At 34.1% G+C, this 14,701-nt stretch overlaps 1 protein-coding gene across 1 annotated transcript; it reads right to left on the reverse strand.

The window, feature by feature from the left end:
• Nucleotides 1-5,157: 5,157 nt before the first annotated feature.
• LOC110107606 (LOB domain-containing protein 7-like) lies at nucleotides 5,158-12,800 on the reverse strand. The gene is made up of 2 exons (XM_020837892.2): nucleotides 12,076-12,800; nucleotides 5,158-5,266 (listed from the first exon to the last, which is right to left on the reverse strand). The coding sequence occupies exons 1-2, from the start codon at nucleotides 12,798-12,800 to the stop codon at nucleotides 5,158-5,160; spliced, it is 834 nt and encodes a 277-aa protein (XP_020693551.1).
• Between the last annotated feature and the right edge of the window lie 1,901 nt (nucleotides 12,801-14,701).

Raw genomic sequence — 14,701 nt, forward strand, 5'->3', positions numbered from 1 at the left:
ATTTATTATATGCGGTGTTCAAATGCATTTAGAGGTCAATTCGGACGTTATTCAATGCACAGTGTTTTAGGCGACGTTACGCATCCGAATTCGCCACCAGACACGTTCAAACACCGCACGGAATAATTTCTCTTTTTTGAGACATTTTTTATACTCTTTTATTTTTTAGATACTAATATAATTCTGTGTGACTATGATTTTTTTTGCTATATTATTGCTCTTTTAAAAAAAAATTATGATAGCAAATTATTTTTCACAATAAGAATAGCTTAGTTTCTCTCCCTATAATAACTTCAAAATTAACTTTATAAAGTACTATAATTGTCTCAAATAGACTCTCAATTATTAATATATTTAACACTTAAATTTATTATCTATAACAATGAAAAAGGGCAACCTAATATCATTAGGCTAGGAATTACCATGATATGATGAGAAAGTTGTGACGAGATCATGGCACATTGGAGTGAGGAAACCTTAATGGGGAAGGTTCGCAATGGGGCAAGGAAGCTATGTGGAATGAGGAAGTTGTGATGGGATCTCTTGGGAAGGGACACAACAAAATCTCAATGAGTCGAGGTTGAAGATGGAGATTCATAGGACCAATGGTGCGTCGTGTGGTGAAAGGTGATGGTATCAGGGGTAATGGCATAATTATAATAAAGATGATGAGGATGATCTTATTTTTTTTATTTTATTTTAAGTTTTGTGTATTATGTAAGCAAATAGTAAAATTTATATGTATAAATTTGGAGTGTTATGTATGCAAATCATAATGTAATAAAATTTAAATTTGATTAAGAAATACAAAATATGCAACTTTTTGTAGGATTAAATTTAAATTTGTGTGATAAGAGTGTTTGTAGTTATATAAATGTCCTATACATCTCACTGAATATTCCCTCCAACGATTATTTGTCTAACACTGCAAATATAAATTTGTGCAAGGAACTCCCAAGTCAATGTTTTTTCGAAAAAAATTGACCCTTCTATGTCTGTATTGAATAAAAAGTTTGAATTCTCGGATGGTTATTTGAAGCCTTATATGTTGTTCAAGCTTTTTATTTTTATCATCAAAATATCTCTATTATAAATTATTAGATGTTAGAATATTTGTGACCATAGAGACAAATATTAATATCTTAATTTTATACGAAGATTTCGCACACACAGATGAAAGAAGAATTGCTAGAGTAGCCATGATTTTTAATAAAAGACCCAAAAAAGTGAAAAAATGGGGCCTAGCCCAATTGAAATAAATTAAGTAGTGTTTGTTATAAGTTAGAAATAGTGCCTCTCCCCGTGACTAAGCTAAGCAAGGTGTTGATCGACTTAAATTATTTAGTATAGATTTTATGGCTGAGATTGTAAGAGCTAAAAGGCATGGAAGTTGTCTTTAAGATAACATATATTTTTTGTTGTACTTCTTTGAGGATAGGAAAGTAGGGATCATAAAATTCAAAATAAACTTAGTGCTAAAGTTAGAATTTAGAACTAGTGTCAATGACATACATTAACCTTATAAGTAATAATGTGCATTGACATTGTTGGGAATGACGGGCGACAAAGTCAATGAGTGTTGGTGATTAAGGGACTATATTGGGACAATGGTGGTCAGTGAATTATATAATAAAGCGACTCTAATTAGGGGATAGTGATCCAAGGACTGTAGTTAGTTAATAATGGTTAGTTGGCCACAATTAGACAATAGTGGCTAGAGGACTATAATTAGTATAATAGGGTGGTATAGTCAAAAGATTATAGTTGATCAATAGTGGCTGAAGGATCATAGTCAGGTGATGGTAATCAAAGAACCAAAGTTGAATGTGGTCGTGAGACAGTAGTTGAGTAATGATGGTTGGAAGATTATAGTTAATTGATGGTGCTCATGAGGTAATGGTTGAGTAATGGTGGTAGGTGGGTCGTAGTCAAGCGGTGAGGATTATATGACAATAGTCTAGTGTGTTTGGGTTGAATTTGAAAAGAGGTTTTGAAAATTTTAATCTTCTTTGAGAAATTAGAAATAGACTTTTAATTTAAATTCTGAAATCAAATATCCCATCAGAAAAGGTATACCACCTCTTAGGGAAGAAATAAGATTTTAAAATGGGATTCAAATTTAGAATTGTAAATTCCATCTTGAAAATCGTAACCAAATTTAAGAAAGAACTACATATGGCCCAGAATAGCCAAAGTGAAGTTCGATTGAATATATAGCTTCGATAATCTAGATGAATTATCATTAATCTCGTATTTGAAGTTTTATCAACAAATGATATATCTCCCCAAATGAAGAAAATATCATTTATTATCAATTGCTGGAATATGACGTCGTTGATTTTGATTTTTCCAAAGAAGACTAATTGATTTTTGAAAAGTTGATGTGGGTCGTAAATCTCCTACGAGCGCAAGCCCTCATAGTTAATTACATTATAAGGAGGCTGAATTTCTTAAGAATACTTTCGATTAAAATAAACGATAGAAATTATGTTTATAAGCTTTCTAGGAGTGATATCAAAGGAGGTGGATTTGGAGTTTCAACATGGATTGGATCAAATTTTAAACACTTATTTTTGGAGTCAACAAAGTTGAAGTAGGAGATAGTTTGAGATTCTGAAATAATTCAAAAGTGTCTCGACCTAAGCTAAGTGTTGGGCTTTAAATTTTGGACTGAGAGAATATTTAATTTGAGTTGAATAGTTTGTTAGAAATTTTGAATTATATTTCCGGAGGTTGGAGTCTTATGATTCAAAATCTATCCAAGATTTTAAATCTAGATTGGGCGCTTGATAATAGCCTGAACCTAGCTAGTGTAATGTAGTTACGGACTTAACCTTGCCTAGTTGTGGAACCAGCTAACCACCTAGTCGATTAAAATACATGAGTCTTGTCACTTTTAAGAAAGAGTTGTAGATACATTATTATTAAAGTTTTAGAGAATTGGGACCGATGTCTAGAGTGGATCTTAATTGGTCCCTTGACTTATGTAGGATGAAAATGCTTGAATCAAATATAATTAAAATTTTAGGCATATTTAAATTTATTTCTAATGCAATACATGTTGATCGACTCAATTAAATATATAAAATATATATGAAGTAATTTTGAATAGGAATAAAAACTTATTTTTTCCTAGAGATTGCACAACATGCTCTTGACAGATCCGCACCCTCAAAAAGCTAGGTGGTCTGTCAGATCTCGCCTACTGGAAGGTGCCTAATAAGGAAGATAAAGTAAATAATATGCTTATGCTAACTCCCGGTGATCTCAAGCTTATTTCTTAGATCATTAGAGTTTTTTTATTACCCTAAAATTTTTAATTAGATTTAAGTAGAAAATATTATTTACGTACCCTCACGAGCCTTCGTGTATCTAGGCTAACAAAAAATGACAAGCAATCATAAAAAAATAAGAAAAACAGGCAATCATAATTGCAATCAAAATAAATCAAACACGTCAATTAATTAATTCTATTAAGTAATGTCCATAGGCAAATGCCCCTTTATTACAACCCAAAATTTACATAAATTAAAAGTGGGAGGGCATCACTAATAACAAACTCAGATTAATCATAGGATCGATGCAAGTTGACTTTGAGTGGGATACTCTTTGTCTTTAACTCCTCATCCTCCTCTTCTTCAGGCTCCTTGGATTTGTTGTATCTTGATACTCAAATGAAAAAGAAAACTTTTCCATGAAGGTGAGGTTATTCTTTTCACTTTAGGTACTTAAGTGACCCAAATTTGAGCTTATAAATGGAAAAGGGCCCTCCCATGACGAATGTCCTTTCCTCTTTGGAACAAAAGTTTGGATCTATATATCTTGACTCAAACATCTAACTTTTACAACTCTTAATTTTAAACAAATTACATCAACATTAAAAATGAAAAATCTACTCTCTTGTAGAACTACGGGAAAACACGCGATTACCGTCTGATTTTCCGACGGAAAAATTTGCTATAGCAAATACGGTGCATCATGCGTAGGAACGTTTACGGCATTTTTCCGGCGCATATGGTGCCGGAGAGTTTCCAGCGTCTGTTGCACCGGTAAAAGACGTCGAAATAGACCAACATTTTACTGGTTTCGGTGCACTTTACGGTGAAAAATAACCCATGTAGGTTGAGAGTTTTCAGCGTCTGTTGTATATGATTTGAAGGTTGATTGAAAGTTGGTTGAATGCTGGAATGGAGCTTAGAAGTATGAAAACAAGATTGAAGGTTGGATTGGAAGATGAACTTGGATTTGATTAAGAGTTGGATTGAGATTTGATTGAGACCTATATAATTTTCATGGATTGAGATTTGATTAAGAGTTGGATTGGGACCTATGTAATTGTCAAGTAGGCACCTGCCAATCATTAGGTCACAAAAAGAAAACCCATGTAGGTCTTAGTGATTTCATACAGAAATGAGGTCAACATGGTGATAATAGCATGAGGATCATAGTGTAACACTCTAGGGTCTAATAGAAGAATTAAATCCCTAAGCCTAGCTTTCTCAACCATATCATGGAATATAATAGAGCCAACTAAGTATTCCAAAATAATAAATAGAAATTACGATTATCTAAATTATCATTCCAAAACAAACAAATATTTTAGTATAATCTTATTATGGCTTAGTTTAAGACAACTTTCTTATTATTTTCTGAAGTAGCTTTCTCGTAAAAAAAATTCAAGAATTAGAAATTTTTATACTGAAAAGTTACTTTCGAAAGCAACAAGAAAGCTATCCCACACGAAACCTAAAGTTTTAAATTTAGTGACTTAAAAAACAATAATTATAAGTTTATAACTCAAATTTATTTTAAGGCAGAGATATTTATTAAATGTTCAGACAAATCAAATTACAGTTTGATAAAAAAAAAAAAAGAGGCCAAGAAACCCATCTCCCAACAAAAATCAGTTTGCCTTTATCGATCGAAGCCTCTTAAACAAAAAAAAATCCACTCTTGGAATGAAATGAGACAGTTGAAAGCGAAACTAAGTTGTGAATGAAAAAAAAAAAAAATTATATTATTCGATTCTCCTCTCTAGTTAAGGGATTAAGGCAAAAAAAAAAAAACTTGTTTCTCAACAGGAAGAATGGATAGAAGTTCCTCTTCAAGTCATTGAATCAAGAAAAAGACAAACTACTACAGAGATGGCATCAAGAACTATAAATCCGAGGTGTCATAGTTTGTAAGCGTGAAGAAGGAAGCAGCCCTTTTCAAATCATTTTCCTCCCCTTGCTCTATAGTTTTTGCTTCCACTTCAATGTCGGAGCTGCAACACCAAATGTGCACCAAATTTTCAGTTACTTGTACACAATCTAAATTAATAAACAAAGCTATGCAATATTTACATATTTATTTTATAGCTCAGTAACTGAAGTTGCAGACATTTTTGGGGATGTATCTCTAAGTTTCTTCAATTGGAGGGCAATTTACATACACATCACACAAATAATTCTTAGGTATTTACATATCTAACTCCTAAAATCTGATATTTGTTTATATAGCACTCAAATCTTTAAATCACATAAAAGGTGTGTTTGGGATGGCTGCATCATTTTATATAATAGGTTGTGAAGTTGCTATAGGGAAAGCAACTTAGACTCCTGTTGCAAAAATGGCTTCCCACAACATTAGTTTTTGAGAAGCGGTTAGAAAGAAGAAAGCAAATGAAATTATAATTGTTGTCTCAAATATAAAGCAGTGAGAAAGTTGTCTGAAATGGACCCTACAAATATATTACTAATATTAACTTCCTAAAGTGAAATTCACATTTTTATGCATGTCTTAATGTGACATAAATATTAAATGATATATAAGTAAATATATAATTTTAGATGTTAGATACACAAACATGAAATAATTGTTTAAAAGTAATCTCAACCATTCAATTTTCACCTACTAAATCTACTATACACATATTTGTAACGTCTTACCTACCATAAAAAAAATTATCCATGTTTAATTCTTGATGCGTTACCAAAAATTGTCGTGATCGAGCACTAATCTTGAGGCATATTAAAGTTAACATCTTCCAAAATTAAATTTAGGGCCAAACGAATTCCAATTTCTGTAAACTTATAATCAAATTGACTATATCAATAAGATGAATCTAACGACACCAAAAATCAGTCTGATCTGAGCCCAAAGGGCCTTTAATCAAGAGCTTAAAGCATATTTGGGCTACAGATCAAGAAATATATAAGACTTGAAGCATCCCAAAGCTGGCACCATGGTGAACCATCACCACCAGGTCATCATTGCGGAGCCTCTACAGGACCAATATCGTCATACTTCTGTCCATCCGCCATAATTGGGCCTTTATCTAACCACCGTCGCCCACCAACTACTGTCTCTATGACTATTGTTTCCCTATATTAAAGTCCCTTTGATAGCCATCACTCGCCGACAAAGCTCCCCCCAACACTATCACCGGACGACTACGGTCCCTGCGACCTCCTTTGCTTATCGACCATGATCCCTCCGGCCTCTGTAACCCTCAAACTATGGTCCCTTCGACCATTATCGTCTATCGAGTATGATATCTCCTAACATTTTTTCCATCGACTACGTTCCCTCCCACCACCATCGCTCACCAACTATGGTCCCTCTAACCTTCAGACCTCTGTCGCCCACTGTATACGGTCCCTATGACATCAATCGCTAGTTGACTAAGGTCCCTCTGACCTTTGTCATTCACCGACTATGGTCCCTCCGACCACCGTCGCCCGCCGACTATCATCCCTTCAACCTTCTATCATTCGTCTTCCCCTAATTATGATTTCTCTGACCTTCCAACCTCCATCTCCCATTAACTACAATCCCCCCATCATTCATCGCCCGTCAACTATGATCCCTCTAACCTCTATTGCCTACCAATGACATTCCCTCCTAGCTTTGTTTCCCTTCGACTACGGTTCCTAAGATCATCACCCGTCGACTATTATCCCTCTGACCACCATTGCCTGCTGGCCGACTACGATTCCTCTGACCATAGTCGCATGCCGACTACAGATCCTCCGACCTCCTTCGCCATTTACTATGGTATCTCTGACCTCCATTCCATATCAACTCCAATTCCTCCAACCACCGACTGTGATCCCTTTAAGCTCTATAGCCCACCAATTATAGTTAATTTGACTACTATCGCTTGCAACTATGGTCCCTCTAACATCTATCACTTACCAACTAAGGACCCTTAGACCACCGCCGCCCTCCAACTATGGTTCCTTAGACCCCCTTTGCCTGTCGATTAAGATGCATGTGGCCTCTATCTCCCATCGGCTATATATGGTCCCTCTGACTTTCATTACTCGTTGAATACATTCCCTCTGACCTCCATGTCATGCCGAATACGGTTCCTTTGACCACTATTGCCCGCCGACTAACATCCCTCCAACCTCCATCACCCGTCGATTATGGTCACTCCAACTACCGTCGCTTTTCAACTATGACCTCCATCACTGTCAACTATGGTCCCTCTGACCATCATCATCCGTCTATAGTCCCTTCGACCATTGTCGCCTGACTATGGTCCTTACCGACCAAAAGACTAGGCCAACATTCTCATTAGGACAACTCTCATATCACTATATTAATTCCTATTTCCACCATGTAATATGCTTCATATGATGTATATTTGCTACATAAAGCCAAGGCCTTCCCCCCAAGGATGAGCATCATTTTTAATCGACTACAAACACTTGCATAATCTTTTTAACTTGGTTAGACCCCATAATTTTTTCTCTTTATTAGAATTCTTCACGTAAAAATCTTGGTCTCTTATGACTTGCATTCCTCTTTCTTATCTTTCTATGAGTTGGATCTTCATACAAAGCTTAGATATAATTCTCTATATCTCTCTACTGCCGCGAATGTTCCATGATGCAATTGTTCTAAATAAGTACAAATTTTAAACTTATTTTACGATACAAATTAAGGCACATTTTTTCTATGTTTAAGATCTTCATGCCATGGTGGTTTTGTGAAAAAGTTGATAACTAATTAATATTGTGATCTCACAAATCTGGTTGTACCTCCATTCTTGTGATGCAATCTCTTTGTACAAAGTTTTATTCTTTTTGTTTTTTGGTGCCACACAATTATGTTGGTGGAAACTTGGTATAGTGAAAATTAAACATATTCTATTGGTTTTATATAATTCTTAAAAATTTTTTGATGTAAACATTCCTAGTTGATTATACCTTATGGGTTTGATCTAAAGGCAACTTTTTTCTCTAGTGTGACCTTGAACTTCTTGAATGCTTAAGAAAATTCCAATTTATGCTTAAAAGTACATTCATATTTTCTTAAAAAAATCATGTATGAATGAAAGAAAATATGCAATTTTACTAAATGAGTTGGGTTTGATTGATCCTTACATTTATGTATGTATGAGTTTGAGTAGCTTTCGAGCCATTTTACTTCTTAAGAAAGTTTTACTTAAATTTCCTTATGAGTTAGAATTTTCCATAAGGTTATTCAGGGCAGGTACATAAGCCTATCACCATCTTTCATGGATAACAATTCTAGTCCACCAAGGTTACTATGCTCAAAATAAAGATGCCAAAGCCAACAAACATCTTGCAACATGTCTTGACATACTTTACTACATCATTTAGAATATTAAAGAAGTTATTAAATTTTTTTTGCATGAATTTTCACCTTAATGATAAATTTTCATTGACATCTCATATTATATTTTTTGAAGGATCTTTCATGTGAATACCCTTTTTTGCAACTTACCTCAAACTAAAAATATCAATTTTTATATTGTGCATAAAATAACACTATCAAATGAATTAATAAATTTTATATTTTATGCAAATAAAAATGATAAATTTTTCTTTCAATGGAATTCTAAAATCATCTCTAAAATAAACATAATTTCTTACTTACTCATTGAGTTGCCCAAATATGATCCTTCTTTTATACTTATGATTGCTCACATCAATGCTAAGGTATCAAATATTTTCTTGACCTTCATTATTGATGTTGTGAGCTAGTAGTGTAGTGCCATTTTTTTATGCTATTTATTTTATTTAATTGACTATCTCACTAATTTTATTCTTGGAAGTTGTCTTTAGCATAGTATTTGAGTTTATTATAGTTAAAGCATTCAACACAAGATTTCTCATACTTTAAGTTTGTAGAGTGTTCTCCTTTATAATAATTGGAATTGTAGTTCATAAGCCCAAAACTTATCTATGAACATGCCTCCTTCTTGTCCATGACCACTTATATTAACTTCTATTATTATTGAATTATATTTCTTTAAATCATTGATTGAGCATTTATCTTGAGATTTGTAACATCTCCCATCTTCTTTCCATTTCTTTTAGGTTTATTATAAATGATTAAAACTATTGAAAAGTATTTAATGGAGGACTCCACTAATTTCATATGCAATGAATTAAATTGTTTTCTCATTGTTTGAATTATTAGTTTCTTAGTTAACTTTCACTTTTCATTTATAAGAGATTTATAGCTTCTCTATTGGGTGTTAGGATAAGGTGAGACTTGAATTTTTTTTAAAATAATCATCATATAATGCTTGGTAAATGAGGATGAGAGTTTTTTTATGTCTGTCTTGAAACTTTTAAACTATCTTTTTTGTGTTGAGGTTATTGTTAACTCATTCATTGACTCATTAAAGTCTTTTCATGACAACTTAAATATCATGTGCTATAAGACGCCCCTCTATTATAATACTCGAATTATCATCATTACTTTGTTGAGTGATAGTACATGGAAGGATGCGATTCATATATTTCCCTTAATTTGAGCTCAGATCAGGTGGATTCATCTTTTTGAGCTCTTCAAGTTTACATACTATCTACCACTTTCCCTTAGGAGGTATTTTTAAGTGAAGACCTAGTACTATATCATCTTATTGAGGCTTGCTTATTGTTGTGACTTACAATTTGAGAGGTTTAGAGATAATACACTTTTTATAATTTATTTTCAAGGGCCTTTCTAGTAAGGATCTTGTCCCTTACTAGCTTTCTATAAAGGCTTCTTCATTATTGTGCCTTCAAAGGATTTATCCTTCCTTTCCATTATATAACCATGCTCGTCAAACTTTTAAATATTATTTGTGATGAGAAGAATTTTGAAAATTTTCATATATGTAGAATGATTAAGAAAGATAATTGTCAGTTGAGATACCATGGGTGCATAAAATGATAGAGGGAGGATTTGCCCAACTATAATATCACTCTACTTGTTAATGTGAATATCCTTTCAAGGAAAGTATTAGTGTAATGCTATAACTATGAAATGTATAGAATAAATTCTATGATGAAACTTGGTGGAGCTTTGAGACTTTGGAGTTATCTTCAAGAGCATCATATAGGTGACACAATATTTCTACATGAAAATCTAAAAGGGGAAGATTATGGGGCTATACTTAATTAAAATAATTTTACTAGTGTATATCATAGGCTATAAATGTTGTATGCTTTTACAATCATCTAGAGCGTTGTTATAATATATAAACATGAACTATGGTGAATGGATTCTATCATGGATGTTAGATGCATGATATTTGAGATATTGGAGGTATCTTTATCATTGGTGATTTATTTGATCATTTTTTAATAGGAGGAGAGCCAAGAGACTAAGAAGTCCATCATAAGTATTTGTGTTGACTTGGAATTGAAATTAGCACTATTACTAGGCATCAATGTTTATTGGCAATGACATGTATTGAGGTTTATATCAATAACATGCATATGTATTAACCTTATTAAAAATAAAAGGCATCATGGTTGATGTCGAAGGTGGGATTTCATCTTATTGATGACAACATGCATCAAAGTAGGTGTTGATGATATATATTAACCTTATAGCAGACTTCGATCATTGGGGTTAATGTAGACAACATTTGTTGAACATTTTCATAATAATGGGCATTGGGGTTTATAGTAATGATATGTATCGACTTATTAGTGATGTCATCCATCAATATTGTTAGTGTCGATTTCTAACAAAGTCATTGAACATTTGTGTTGGTGTTGATAATATGCATTAGCTTTATTAGTGATGACATGATTCGATATTGTTGGCGATGAAGCAAAAAATGATCATTTTTTGTATTGATGACCATCATCAATGTTGGTGTTGATGTGGTGTGTCTCAACTATCTTGACAATGCTGTGTATTGACATTAATGTGGACAATATACATCAGTCTTTTTGGTGATGTTTTGCATCTATATTGGTGTGGAAATTATACATCAACATTCTTAGCAATAGTGTGTGTCAAAGTTGTTCGATAATCAAGCAATGACAGTTTGGTGGCAAAGTTTGGGCAACAATAGTCAGGAAATGGTGGTAAGTTGGTGATGGTAGTTGGTTGATTGTGATTAGACAGTATTTATTAAGTGATAGTTAACAGTTTGAGTGATAGTAGTCACCAATAATGAATATTGACCTTGACATTGAGCAAAGCTCTCTCTAACTCTAGGTCTAGCTTTAGGACTAGCTCCAAGTTAACTCCCTCTCCTTTATGTAAAAAATGTGCCCTATTTTATTAAGGATTTTTTATTGGTAATTTTAGCCAAAATTCTCAATTACTCCATTTGAAGACATTCATTGATTTTCTTGATCTTATATCATTTTTTAGGTATTTTATTATTATATTGTCAATGAATTGAATAATGCTAGGTTTGTTAGATTCCTCTTGTCAAGCACTCACTATGACTATAAGCACCCAAAATTCGATGATTGTTTGGTCAAATAATATTATAAAGTTTTCAACTATGTTTCAAGTGCTTAATTTGGACTCATTTCAAGATACTTATGGAGTTGTTAAGTTTGTTTTTTAGAAGCATTGACTTTGATCATAAATTTTCTAAATAAAAAAGCTCACATGGTCCTAATTTTACACATCAAAGTTTATGTTTGATCAGATGATGTTTTTTATGACATGTCAATGTTCAAATAGCATTTTAAAAACATTTTAAGAATCATATTCTACTTTTATTAACATTAGATTTCTATAATAGTTATCCGCACCTAATATTTAGCATCTAGTAATATTGTGATATCTTAAATCTTTTCAAAATTTTGTTTTGCTAACCTGCTCAGTGCCATGACGGTGGAGCCGACGTTAACTTTCGATTCTACGTCCTCATAGTCTGCACTAATGCCGAATGCATGGCGCCCCATTTCAGACATGTCAAGAGGCGGCCGCTCGTCCACATCTTCCTCACCCTCTGCTTTCTGTTGAATGCTCAATATCTGCTCCTGCGTCAGCTCTTCGTCTGCATTAATCGTATTAATATCGATACCAATGAGGTTGTGTTCATGAAAGTCATGCAGGTCTTGTTGCCCATCACAGGAGAAGTAGTGATCATTATAATACTGATGCTGCTGTTGGCTGAGGAGAAGATTTGGTTGAATATCGGAACTTGCGTCGAATTGAGCTCGAAAACTGGCGATTTGGCGGAGGACGAATTGCAGCTCGGCCTGTGCAGCGTTAATCCTTCGTTGGAGATCAACGATGATGCGGTAGCAGCCGCCGGCGGGGTCTTGGGCACGAACATTCGATTGGAAGATGATGGAATTCATTGCCTCTTGACGGCGGTCTGGCTCGATGGATTTGAGTATTTTGAGGATGTTGGAGACGCCGAAGAGGCGATGGACGTTGAGAAACTGGCTTTGTTTATCGGCGGGGAAGAACGGGGCGAGAGTGCAATCGGAGGTGCATTTGCGGCGTTGGAATTTGCAGGCGGCGCAGGCGGTGCAGGCGGAAGCAGTGGGGATGGAGTAAGAAAGGTCAGACTCGGGGGTCAAGGGGTTCATTTTTCGGAGGACGGGTGATGGGGAGGTGAAGGGGGAATTGGGATGGACGAATAAGGCGTAGCGAATGCGAAGGCTTAGGCGGGGAATTCTGATGCTTTTTCTTTTTTTCGCTTGATCTTGGTCATGCTTAGAGAGCAGTGGTAGTTTAGAAATGAGGGAAGGAGGAGGCGGAGGGAGCGGGTGGTGCGGCGGAGGGAGCGGGTGGTGCGGGGTAGCGGTAATGGTGGGGTGAGATTTGTTGTGGAAGGATGGGAGAGAGACGTTATGGAGATTATCATGGAATGTGAAATTCAAAATGATGTTTTTTTTATTAAATTATGTTAGAAAATTGATTATTAATTTAATTTTGAGATTAATCTTATAAATGATAGAGTTTATATTTATTAATTTTAACTAAAATTAATTAATAAGTCTGATAGATTTCTTCTTTTTTTTTTCTAAAAAATTTCTGTTAGAATATCTTGATCAAATACAGATAGGATCAGACTCAAAGCTTTTAGATTAATTTATTTTAAAAATTGATGTAGTATGACTTATTATTAAACTAATATTAAATATATTCAGGAGCAGGACCCCTTTGATCCGGGGGATGAATTGCCCTCACTAAAAAAATTACTTTTTTCATTATACGATTATTTAGATAATTTGTCCTCAATTTATTTTTGAGTCTTTATTATTAGAGTTTTTAGGCAATTGCCCCTAAAATTTTTAAAATATAATGATCTTTTGACAATTTCCCACAATATAATTAAATATATTTATGTATTATTTGTGATTAGCATGAGATGGAATAAGAACCCTTGGTTTGCTTTCTAGTTCACCTACATCGTTAGTAAACAGGTGGGGAGGCAGTTTGCTGTATTGAGGCATTGACAACATGCGGTGGTTAGTAAACATGACCACACATTCTCTATCAAATATTTATGTTTCCTTTGTGATAATTGTTTCCTGGTTTATTTTTTAGACCACAATCATAATATCTATTTGCATATGTTTTTTTTACTGCTTTCGGAAAATTTTTAAGCTTTTATGTTGTTTAAAAAAATTACTTTCTCCGAATAATTTAACAATCGTCTTTATAAAAAATTATAGTCATCTTAAATGAACCCTAAATGAAGTATGCTTTATGTTATGCTAAAGTTTGGAGAGATTTGAAAAGCATTTGTTAGATGCTCTTGGACATGATTAAGGCTTCATTTGGAACGACTTTCTTAATGTTTTGTAAAGCAGTTTTCTAGTACAAAAATTTTAGTTCAAGAAGTTTTTAAAAATTCTTGTACTAAATAATTACTGTTTTAGAAACAGTAAAAAAACTGTTCTAAACAAAGCCTAATATATCATAGATGTTTAGTTAGGAAGGTAGCTTTTGGAGATGCCATAGAATGCTATAATCAGCTGTTAACTCACCTTTACACGTCAACCATTGTATGGCTTTTTATTTACTTCTTGCCCTATGTATTATCTATATATTGCTACCTGCTGTATCTCTACTGTGATAATAATATATTTAGCTTTATTTTTGTTTCAACGTGTGCTCTTCTCTCTGGCTTCTCCCTTCTCTAGCCAGTCTTCATGGTATTAGAGCGCCATTAATGGCGGACCAAGACTCGGCGACATCCGCTCCATCTTCTTCCAATCTTTCTAACTCTCTCTCTCTCTCTCTCTCTCTCTCTCTCTCTCTCTCTCTGTCTCATTTCGTCGTTCCCACACCATTAAAGTTCTTGATCTCAAATCTCAAGAACCTTGTTCCCACCCAACTCACAAACGATACCTAAGCTATTTGGAGGCTTCAGCTTCTTCAACACTTCTCTGCTAATGGATTCGTCGATCATCTTACAGCGATTCAATATGTCATTCCGACACCAAATCTTTCGATTATGCATTATGGCGTTTAATTGATC

Source organism: Dendrobium catenatum, unplaced genomic scaffold (assembly GCF_001605985.2).
Source record: "Dendrobium catenatum unplaced genomic scaffold, ASM160598v2 fragScaff_scaffold_722, whole genome shotgun sequence".
Classification (NCBI taxonomy): Eukaryota; Viridiplantae; Streptophyta; class Magnoliopsida; order Asparagales; family Orchidaceae; genus Dendrobium; species Dendrobium catenatum.

Bases quoted from the DNA above. Each gene is read 5' to 3' on its own strand.
- LOC110107606 (XM_020837892.2), bottom strand. From the start codon at position 12,800: ATGAACCCCTTGACCCCCGAGTCTGACCTTTCTTACTCCATCCCCACT. The intron at 5,267-12,075 runs GTTAGCAAAACA...TTGGTGTTGCAG, and splicing joins ACCGTCATGGCACTGAGCAG to CTCCGACATTGAAGTGGAAG.